An 11,521-nucleotide genomic window follows, 5' to 3' on the forward strand; every position below is an offset into this window, starting at 1 on the left:
AAAAACCCTACAGAAAATTGGAACAGATGGTCTTTACCTCAATCTGATAAAAGGCATTTATGACAAACCAACAGCCAACATCATACTAAATGGACAAAAACTGAAAGCTTTCACTCTAAAATCAGAAACAAGACGAGGATATCCACTATCACCATTCCTATTCAGTGTAGTTCTAGAAACTTTAGCCAGAGCAATTAGACAAGAGAGAGAAATAAAAGGAATAAGAATAGGAAAGGAAGAAGTGAAATTATCATTTGCAGATGACATGATATTCCACATAGAAGATGCCAAAAACTCTACCAAAAGACTTAGATTTAATAGCCAAAGTCAGTAGCATAGCTGGATTCAAATTCACCACTCAAAAATCAATAACATTCCTGTACACAAACAACAAACTCATTGAGAAAGAAATTAAGGAAACCACACCCTTCACAATAGCATCCAAAAACAAATGAAATACTTGGAAATCAATCTAACAAAAGAAGTACAAGAACTATATATTGAAAACTACAGTACTTTGTAAAAGGCAAATAAAAAGGATATTAGAAAATGGAAATATATGCCTTGCTCATGGATAGAAAGAACCCAACATAGCAAAAATGTCCATACTCTCAATATTGTTATACATACAGATGTAATGCAATCCCGATCAAAATGCCCTTCACATACCTCACAGAACTAGAGAAAACATTCCTAAACTTGATTTGGAACCAGAAGAGACCTAAAATAAATAGCAAAGGCAATTCTGGGCAACAAAGGCAAGTCAGGAGGCATCACAATCCCTGACTTGAAACTAGGCTACAAAGCTACTGACAAAAAATAGACCTGAGGATCAGTGGAACAGATTAAAAGATGCAGACACAACTACAAACGCACTAAGCCACCTTATCTTTGACAAAGGGGCCAAACATGTTCACTGGAAGAAAGACAGCGTCTTTAACAAATGGTGCTGGAAAAACTGGCTGTCTACATGCCAAAGACTAAACCTGGGTCCATGTCTATCACCATGCACCAAACTAAAGTCAAAATGGATCAGAGCTAAGTATGAAAACAAAAACACTAAAGCTTCTGAAAAAGAAAATAGGTAGAAATCTTGAAGACGTAGGGACAGGCAGAGAGTTCATGAACAAAAACCAAACTGCACAGGAAATACTACAAAGAATCAACAAATGGGATCTCACCTTACTGGAAAGCTTTTGCACAGCAAAAGAAATCACCAACAGAGTGAAAAGAGAACCTACGGAATGAGAAAAATATTTAGCCAGCTGTCCCTCAGACAGAAGACTTCTACCTACAACATATAAAGAATTGAAAAAAGGAGCTGGGGATTTAGCTCAGTGGCACAGCGCCCACCTGGCAAGTGCAAGGTCATGAGTTCGATTCCTGGTACCGGGAAAAAAAAATTGAAAAAACTCAGACCCCCCCCCCCCGCCGCCCAGATTCAAAGACCCAATCCAGAAATGGGCATCTGAAATGAATACACACTTCTCAGATGAAGAAATACAAATGGCAGATAAATATATGAGAAAAAGTTCAGGGCTGGGGATATAGCTCAGTGGCACAAGCGCCTGCCTGGCAAGCTCAAGGTCCTGAGTTCAATTCCCAGTACCAGAAAAAAGAAAAACAGTTTAACATTCTAGAGGTGCAAATTAAAACAACACAGATTCCATCTCACCTCAGAAATAATGGCTATCATTAAGAAATCAACCAATAACAAAGGCTTGAGGGGCTGTAGGGAAAAAGAAACCCTTCTCCACTGCTGGTGGGAATGTAAATGGGTACAACCACTGTGGAAATCAGTGTGGAGATTCCTCAAAAAATTAGGATTGAAGTTCCCATTCCATCCAACTATTCCCCTTCTGGGTATTTTCCCAGAAGAATTAAAAACATCATACCACAGTGATATATGTGCACCCATATTTATAGCAGCACAATTTGTAATAACTAAATCTTGGAAACAACCCAAATGCCCATCAACCAAAGAATGGATAAAAAAGATACAGTCTTTTTATACAGTGGAGTACTACTCAGCCATAAAGAAGGGTAAACTTAAGACTTTTACAGGTAAATGGATGCAACTTGAGACCATACTCATAAGTAAAATAAATCAGACTCACATGTGTAAATACTGTATTATCTCCCTGGTGTGAGGAACTGAAAAAGTAAATATGGTCTAAAATGTACAATAGCTATTATGAAATGGGAAGAAATTGTTCAAAGGAAAAAGGAAATAGGATGAGTGAAAGGTGAAAGGACAGTAGCGAAAAGGGAAAAAAATGCAAGTCAATTATACTATTAGGGTCTCTTAGTTCTTATAAAAAGGAAAGTCTGTGCTAATATTGATTGGAGAAGTTTTTGGGAAGTCATAAAGACAAATAAATTTTACTGTGCCACCCAGCAAAAAAAAAAAAAAAAAAAATTTTTTTGCCCATATCTTGTACCCTGAGCAACTACTTTAAAGATAACATGTAATATATTAAGTATTGTTATTCTCCTATTATTTTATTTTGAAATTTTGTTTTACCCTTTTTTCCATAATAGAAATATTTTTCTAAAAACATAGCAAACTCCACCAGCTCTTCCCTGCCATGTAGAAAGGGACCTCTAGCAAGCACTGGTGTCAGCCCTCTCAAACTCATTGTCGTCTTCTGTGACGACTTTGGGGTCACTGAACTCCCCCAGTCATCTGAATCAGCTTCTCTGTGCGGGATATGTCCAGCCACACTGCCCTGCTCTTCTCTTTTCCCACAGGTGAGGAGAGAGTGATTGGTTTTGCCTCCGTGGACCTCTCCCCGCTGCTCTCTGGCTTCCAGTTTATCTGTGGCTGGTACAACATTACAGACTTCAGTGGAGAGTGCCAAGGGCAAATAAAGGTCGCCATCTCCCCTCTGGAGAGTCTGATACGCTTCAAAGAAGAGAGACAAGCAAGACGTGGGATGGAGACCCAAGCATCACTGGTATGTGCTGGTCACACCTAACTAATAAGGGTTCTACGGAGCAAAACCTACGCAAAGATTCTTTGCATTTTGAGGTACTTTCTGTGAACACACGATATATGGATTGGTGTCTCATAGCTACGTCTTTACTTTTGAGGGGTGCTGAGGAGGTTCTGGAATTATATAGTAATAGCTGCAGAAGAGTGAATATCCCAAAAACCATAAATAAAACATTTTTAAGGGATAAATTTAATAATACATGAATTATATATCATTTTTAAATAAAACAAGGTTAGCTGCAGTATAGAATCTGAAACTACATCCACTGGGGTTTTTTTTTTTTACAATAAAATCATTGATCTGTCATGAAAAAACAAAAATAAAGATTGTAAAGAGAGGAATTAACAATGGTGAATAGAGACAGCTGTTTCAAAGAGTTCAACTATAAAGGAAAGAAGAATTTCCCACTTTATCCCACCTCCATTGAGGCAAAGTATTTGTTTTATTCACCTTTTTTCACATGTGCATGGACCCAAAATCTGACATAGAGTGGGTGTCAATAAATACTGAATAGGTGAATGCATAAGAAAATGACCAAGAGTTGATTGATCTCTATACACAGCAAGGTCTTTTTTCTTCAGCTCAACCCTAATAGTCATGCAATAAGAACTATCACAGTCACATTATCCTCACATGTAAGCTAAACATAAGATGATCTTCAGCCAGTTTACAAAGTAGCTGGAAGAACATAAACATAGATAAAGCAACTAAAACTCAATCTGATAGTATAGTATAAAATAAGGAGAACAGTACTACTGACTCCATACGATAATCATAAAATTTAAATGAGAAAATATAAATTGCTTAGCACAGTGTTCAACACCTAGAAAGTGAGCCAGGTGTGGTGCTGCACACCTGTAATCCCAGCCCTCAGTAGGCTGAGGCAGACAGATCACTTCAAGTTCGAGGCCAACCTGGACTACACAGTGAGTGCAAGGTCAGTCTGAACAAGTGAGTTCCAGTCTCAAAAAGCAAACAAGCAAAAAACCTACAGACACACACACACACGTATACATAGAAAGTATTCAGTATTGCTGGATATGTTGGCGCGCTCCTATAATCCCCGCACTTGGGAGGCTGATGCAAGGAGATTGCCATGCATTCAAGGCCAGCCTGGGCTACCTAGTAAGACCTTGTCTCAAAAAAAAATGAACGAATGAATGAGCTGTCAGTGAAGATACATGCCCAGATGGGAGGTAACAAGTTGTGAAAGTCAAAAAAAAAAAAAAAAAAAAATACTCAGTATTACCCTGAGTAAATTTTACAAATTTGTTTCTATAATTTGTTCCACAAGGGCTTATGGTAACCCATGTACCATTTACTGCTCCTACAGACCCCAGTGTACAGTCCCTTTTCCTTCCCTGCCTCTGATATACGTGCTGCGTTCCCCGGTGGTGTTGCAAGACACACTCAAGACCAGCTTACTTACACCTCTTCAAAGGACCTTCATTGCTCCTCTCCCGGAAGGTGAGTCATTTCTTAGTGGGAAGAAATGAGGTCAAGAGTAGAAGTCTATGACTGGCCTATCAATTCTCTTTCCTTTGTTAGAGGAAGAAACTCAGGTGAAGAACTTTGTTTGTTGATCTCTTACCCTAAGATCTGTGGAAACAAAATTTTATAAAATAGGAGCTAGAATTTTTACTGCTATGAGAAAGGCCTTAGAACCTTTAAACTTTTTTGAGAAATGTGTTATCCTTCCTCTCCGAAAACTATGTGCCAGGTTGCTTTGCAAAAGCAAAAACGCTCCCTCTTGTCAGAGGAGAGGGTCTAAAATTAAAGTCGCATGTCCTTCTCTCCTACTCAGGGAGGAGGTAAGGCGTATTCTCTCACAGCAGCCACTGCAACAGCAGTACTTAACTGAGTAGACCCCTTGCTTCAACTCATACACTCTGAGTAAAGCAGTGGTTCTGAAACATTTTTACTTTAGAACTCTTTAACACTATTAAAAATTGATGACCAAGTAAACCTGTAATCCCAGCACTTGGGAGGCTGAGGCAGGAGGATCACAAGAACTGCCAAATAAAAAATTAAATGAGCAAATAATGCAAATTTTAAATGGACAAAGAATCTGAATCAGTATTTCTTCTTTTAAGACAGAGTCCAACAAAGTTGCCTATTCTGTGCTCAAACTTGCAATCCTCCCAGAGTTCTGGAATAACAGGCATGCACCATCACACTTGGCTGCACTGTACACTTTTAAGTAGGTTAATTGTATGTGAATTACATCAATAAAGTTTTTATTTAAAAAAGTGCTACAGTCATATTCTTGAATACCATGCTTAGAAATTAGAGGTTTGTTCTATAGACAAAAAGAAAAAAAACCACAGCTAGAGAGGAATGAGGGTGATAAAACAGATTAATACACATTGAAGGCTTATAACAAGGCTCAACATCAAAATAAGGACTCCTTACACATTACTGTTGTTAGGTCTATGTTTTAGAGAAATCACTCGGACTATAATGTGAAGAATGGAAGGAGGTGGAGTGGGTGAGACTAAAGGCAAGATTATTTGGGAGACATTTGTAACCCAAACAAGAGTTGATGAAGCCAGAACTGTGGTAGAGGGGATGGGTTTGAAGTGCCATTTTAGGATAAGTTTTCACATTGGAATTTATCTTGCTCCCATTTTCCCATAACAGAAGTAATACCGTAAGAAGCCCAGGATCACGTCACGAAGAGCACGTGCAGAACATCCGCCGATTCCATGAATCTTTGCAGCAGGGAGAGGCAGTCTCAGCAAGTGATGACGGACTCACGGCGTCACCTTTGTCTTCCAGCACCTCCATTCTGACTTCACTAAGGTGTGGCCTTCTGCTCAGAAAAGACGTAGGAAGCTAGTGGGGAGCACAAGGGCAGTGGGCAAGGTGTAAAAGTGCATTTCCAGGTGTAGTAGGAGGCACTCACGCACGTCAGTATTGGCCCGGACCTGGGAGCTGATGAATCTGTCTCAGTTTAAGGCCATCCACTTTCTCCCAGGGGAGGCTGTTTCGTAAAATCATTGGTGGTTAGGCTGTACTTTATCAGGTCATTTATATATTTGGAACCCACCCTCGTGCAATTCCTCTCAACTTCAGTACCATCGATATTTTGTTGTGAAGGTCGTTGCAGTGTAAGCTGTTTAGTGTCCCTGGCCACTGTATTCTGTACGGGTAACACCTCTCCCCCAGTCATGACAACCAAAAGTGTCCAGACATTACCTAATGTCCCCTGAGGGGAAAAATCTCTGGGGGGTTTTTTGTTCGTTTGTTTGTTTGTTTGGTTTGGTTTGGTTTTTGGTTTTTTGAGGCAGGGGCTCACTATGTAGTTCAGGCTGACCTTGAACTCACTCTGTAGCCCAGGCTGGCCCTCGAACTTGCGGTTATCCTCCTGCCCCAGCCTCCCAAGTACTGGGATTGCAGGCATGCACCACCACACCTGGCCAAAATTACCAGGTTTCAAACCACTATCCTAGAACAGTGATTCTCAGAATTCATTAAATCAAAATCATATGAAGGGCCCTAATACTACACTGATTGCTAAAATTTACCCACACATTTCCTGATTCAGTAGAAGTAGCGTGAGGACTGGGAATCTGCATGTCTAACCCATTCTCATGTAATGCTGATGCCCCCTAATCCTAAAATTAGGCTTTGAGAGGCCTAGAGGGAGTCTATACCAAATGGAAATGAAACAACCCGCATTATTTCCTTGATGCAGAGTCCTAAAACTTGCTTCACATGAATCACAGCAATCCTGTGAGACCGACAGGGCAAGTATTAATAAACCTGTTTTACTGTAGAGAAAATTACAGTGTAGTGTGAGCCAGTTGATGATGGGCTGTGGTTGTACACCTAGAACCTTTGACAAGACCAGTGGGTCTATATATTCTGTACAGCTTCATCAAGTGTACATTTGCTTCCATGGCCCTGCTGAGATATTTGCCCACGTGGCATACGCCAGAATATAGACACTGCAGTGATCTGATAGACACCACTCTTAATTGATAGAGCCTCTGGTGATAAAGATGAACCTATTCTCTCCTTTTATTTGAATTTGATTCTAAGACATACACACTGTTCCTAACAAAAGGACAGAAGACTTCCAGTTTACTTCATAGGTATTTAGTGTCTGTGTTGTGCTAATTGTACCAGACACATTGAATGTACTAGAGAAAAAGAGATGTTTACGATATTATCTTCTATTCCCAGATACTTGTGCCCAGTTAGGGAAACTAAATTAAGAAATAATGCAGGGCCAGGCTTGGCAGCGCATGCCTGTAATCTCAGCACCCAGGAGGCTGTGGCAGGAGGACTGTTGCGAGTTCAAGACCAGCCTGGGCTACAAAATGAGCTCAAGGCCAGCCTGAACTGCAGAGCAAGACCCTGTCTCAAAAAGATTAAAAAAAAAAAGAAAGAAAGAAAGAAAGAAAGAAAGAAAGAAAGAAAGAAAGGGAAAGAAAGGAAGAGAAAGAAGAAATAATGAAAAAATTAAGAGGAAATCTAAGACAAGGTGGGTAGAAATGCTAAGAGTGAAAGAGTACACTGAAGGGGTAGGTGACCCAATGATCTGGAGTAATGAACTTTGAAAAGGTGAAAAATGAGCTTCAGGCTTGAATGGAAAGAGAGGATACAGGAGTTGCTTCAGCTCAGGATTCGGCGTCCACAGAAGTGTGAGGAAAGAGCGGCCCACTTGGGACAGAGCCTATCTAGTATCATGGGGAAAAGCACAAGACTTGCAGTCACAAAGTTGAATATGCTCTCCTCATCCTGGACAAATCACTTGAACTCTCTCAACCTTAAATTCTTGTAATAATTACTGATCTCAAATGGTAGGCTGAGAATTAAACAAGATGGTATATTTGAAAGCAGTCCTGTACAGCTGAAAGTTATTGTGATTTCACATTGGACAGTGGTGAGGGTATATGTAGGCAGCTCCGTTGAAAGTCTTTAAAGGCATTTATTCATGTTCACTTATCCATTCAGCATTAATTTATTTTGTGCCAAGCACAAAGAGTTATAAAGGAGTCATCATAGAGCTCATAGTAAATGAGGGGAAATAGATATGAAATAAACAAGTACTGCAGTTGAAGAGTACAGAAAGAACTATGGACCCACAAGTGGAGTCCCTGACCAGTTTTTTTCTTCCTCTTCAGACAGGGTCTCACTAAGTAGTGCAGGCAGGCCTTGAACTCACTGTGTACCCCAGGCTGGCCTCAAACATGTTCCTCTTGCCTCAGCTTCCCAAGTGCTGGAATTATAGGTGTGTGCCCCACACCCCGCTCCCTGAACCAGTTTAGATGGTCAGGGAAGGCTGGTTAGAAGAGTCACTTGCTAGAATAAGTAGGAATGGTTATGAGATAGCAAAGGATGATGTTAGTTTGGCTTTTATTCTGTCAGAGTAAGGAGAAGTGAGGACGTGAATGGTAGTCAAGAGCAGTTTCTTATAGCCAGCTGTGGTGGCGCATGCCTGTAATCCCAGCACTTGGGAGGCTGAGGCAGGAGGATCGATGCGAGTTCGAGACCAGCCTGGGCTACAAAGTGAGCTCAAGGCCAGCCTGAACTGAACAGTGAGACCCTGTCTCAAAAAGACAAAAAAAAAAAAAGAACAATTCCTTATAAAAAAGGCTGTCTTTTCGCTAGACATTAGAAGAGGAACCATATTAGTCAGGGAGGGAACAGAGTTGTTGTCAGCACAGAACTGTAGTCAGAGGGGTAAAGGATGAATGATAGGTTGGAGACAAAGAGGAGACCAAGTGAGACATTTTAAGGTTCTAGCTCAAGTGTTACATAAAAGATTCTTGTGAATTCTTCTGCTCTCCATGAATGACCGTTCTTCTCTCTTTTTTTTTTTTTTTTTTTGTCCAGGAAGAATCTGAGTGAGCTCGATGAGATCCAGCAGTACTTCAGCCAGAAGCTCACCAAGCCTTTCCTGCCTCTCAGCCCTCACACCAATCCTGCCATTTTACAGTGCCAGGAGAACCACAGGGACCAGCCTGGGCCAGGAGTCAGCAGCCGAGACCTGCAGAACCAGTGCATTCTGGAGAAATCCAGTAACCTGGTGTTGCAGGTCAGCTCTTTAATCTCAGGTATGGCTCTTTTGTGTCTGCTTCAGACAAGCCTCTTAACAAATAGAACAACAGTTTTCACATTTTTTTGTTTGGCTTTTGTTTGTGAAACAGGGTCTCGCTATGTAGTCCAGGCTGGTCTCAAACTCGCAGCAATCCTCCTACCTCAGCCTCCAAGTGCTGGGATTACAAGTGTGTGCCACCACGCCTGGCCTACCTTCCTTTTTAAAAAACGGACACATCAGCTTAGCACAGGAGCATGCAGCGGTGGAAAGAGCATTGCACTAAAAGCAGGAGATACGAGCATCTCTTTTCCCTTCTTGAGATTTGTTTCCCCAATGAAAAAAGAGAAGGGTGGATTAGATGAGTTGTTTCTAGAAGTTGTTGAACCTATGTTGTCATTTTTTCAGAAAAAATCAACTACAAACATGGTTAAATCTAATTCTCAAAACCCAGAAGTCTGTATTCTTAATAAGCACCCTGGGTGGTTCTGGGTGTTGGGGGTTCATAGTCCACCTACTGAGGCAAAGTGATTCTCACTCTGGCTGCATTTGGACTTACGGAGGAGGTTATAAAAATCTATCTGCCCTGGCCGCGCCACAGGGCCACAGGGTCCCTGAGGCTGAACCCACACATAGTATTGTTTATAACACACCCCCTCCTGTAATTCTACCTGTGGCCAAGACTGAGACCACTCCGGAGTAGCTATTTCCCAAACTTGCCTGAACGTAGGAGTTACTGGGGCACTTAGTTTGAAATGCAGATTCTCAGCTCTTATTCCATCCCATTGAGTCAGGATCCAGGGTTAAGACCTGGAAATCTCATCAGTCAAGCTTTGGGGAACATTGGGAAATCAGTGAGGTCAGCATCTTTAGCCCTCACGTGGCATCATTTTTTTTTTAATTTTAAAGAGAATAGTAAAAAAAGAACAATAGCAAAATACAAATGAAACAAAGCAAGAATATTAAAAATTATATGAGGTTTGGTTGTAAGACCCTGTCTCACAAAGAAAACCAAATGATAGCAATTATTAGTGGTTGTTCTATTACATATTGTTATCTTCAACGAATTTGCTCACATTACCAGATGTAAGAATGGAAGATTGATCAAACCATTAAAGAGAATAAGAAAATTTTTTTTTTTTTTTTTGGTTTTTCTCCGGTACCGGGAACCGAACTCACGACCTTGCGCTTGCCAGGCAGGCGCTTTTGCTGCTGAGCTAAATCCCCAGCCCAAGAAAATAATTTTTTAAAATATTAGAGACAATACAGAGTTTCACTAGACAAAATGGTAAGAATTCACCAATTCACCAATGGTTGTTGTATTGAATATTGTTGTCTTCATGTCAGTTGCTCAGATTACCAGATATAAGCATGCCAAATTGGTCAAAATATAAAAAAAAATTTAAGCATTAACTGTTCCTTTCAATAAACAACCAGACATCAGCAGTACAGTTATCCCAGCTATCCTTCTATATCCATATATATATATTTTATCTTAGTTCTTCCTTTCTTTTTCTTCTTTCCCTCATCCCAGTTGTTCCTTCCTTTAAGCAATTTCTTTCCCTTTCATATTATCTATTGTACATTTTGGGTTTTATTTACTCTTTCATGCTCTTACACAAGGGAGACAATATGATATTTACATATGTGGGTCTAATTTCTTTCACTTATGAGTATGGTCCCTAGTTGCATCTATTTACCTACAAAAGCCTCAAGTTTATCTTTTTTAATAGCTGAGTAATACTCCATTGTATAAAAATACCACATCTTTTTTATCCATTCCTCAGTTAATGGGCATTCGGGTTGTTTCCAAGCTTTAGCTATGACAGATTGTGCTGCTGTAAACATGGGTGCATTGGCATCATTTTTGCTCAACCAAAATGTATAGATTCTATACTGGGATGAGTGAATTCAATTTCTTTTTAAAGGTGGGAGTGGAGAAAAATACCATGATAGTCAACCAAAGAAAGTTATTCCTGTCTTTAAGTAGAAATATTCTATTTTCATACATCTACTAACTCCCCTTTGAGTCCTAAACATCGTCAATATATTAAATAACTAGTACATCCTATAGGTTGAGCCCTCTGTTGGGTGAAGGAGGTATGACCCCTTACCCCAAGGCATCACCTTGACCTCCAGTGACATTTTTTCCTCTCAAAGAATCATGTAAACAGCCAGCCTGTAATCTCAGCACTTGAGGTGGGGGCTACTGAGGCAAGAGGATTGCTGGGAGTTCCAGGCCAGCCTGGGCTATATGGTAAGTTCAAGACCAGCGTGAAATACATAGTGAGACCCTGTCTCAAAAAAACAGAAAAAAAATCATATAAACAACTAGGTGCAGTGGTGTACACCAATAATCCCAACACTCAGAAGGCTGAGGCAGAAAGATCACAAGTTCAAGACCAGCCTCAGCTACATAGCAAGTTTGAAGATAGCCTGGTCTACATAGCAAAACCCTGTCTCAGAAAAAAAAAAAAAA

At 40.3% G+C, this 11,521-nt stretch overlaps 1 protein-coding gene across 3 annotated transcripts in view; it reads left to right on the plus strand.

Moving 5' to 3' along the window:
* The window catches only part of C2cd3 (C2 calcium-dependent domain containing 3), a 113,614-nt gene that overhangs the window by 86,787 nt on the left and 15,306 nt on the right, over positions 1–11,521 (plus strand). For all 3 annotated transcript variants that reach the window (XM_013511937.1, XM_013511935.1, XM_013511936.1), the window contains exons 27-30: positions 2,752–2,957; positions 4,330–4,463; positions 5,637–5,798; positions 8,841–9,061. In XM_013511937.1, coding sequence (XP_013367391.1) covers positions 2,752–2,957; positions 4,330–4,463; positions 5,637–5,798; positions 8,841–9,061 — 723 coding nt within the window. The remainder of the gene's footprint in view (positions 1–2,751; positions 2,958–4,329; positions 4,464–5,636; positions 5,799–8,840; positions 9,062–11,521) is intronic.

This window comes from Chinchilla lanigera, unplaced genomic scaffold, assembly GCF_000276665.1.
Source record: "Chinchilla lanigera isolate Chin_1 unplaced genomic scaffold, ChiLan1.0 scaffold00013, whole genome shotgun sequence".
Classification (NCBI taxonomy): Eukaryota; Metazoa; Chordata; class Mammalia; order Rodentia; family Chinchillidae; genus Chinchilla; species Chinchilla lanigera.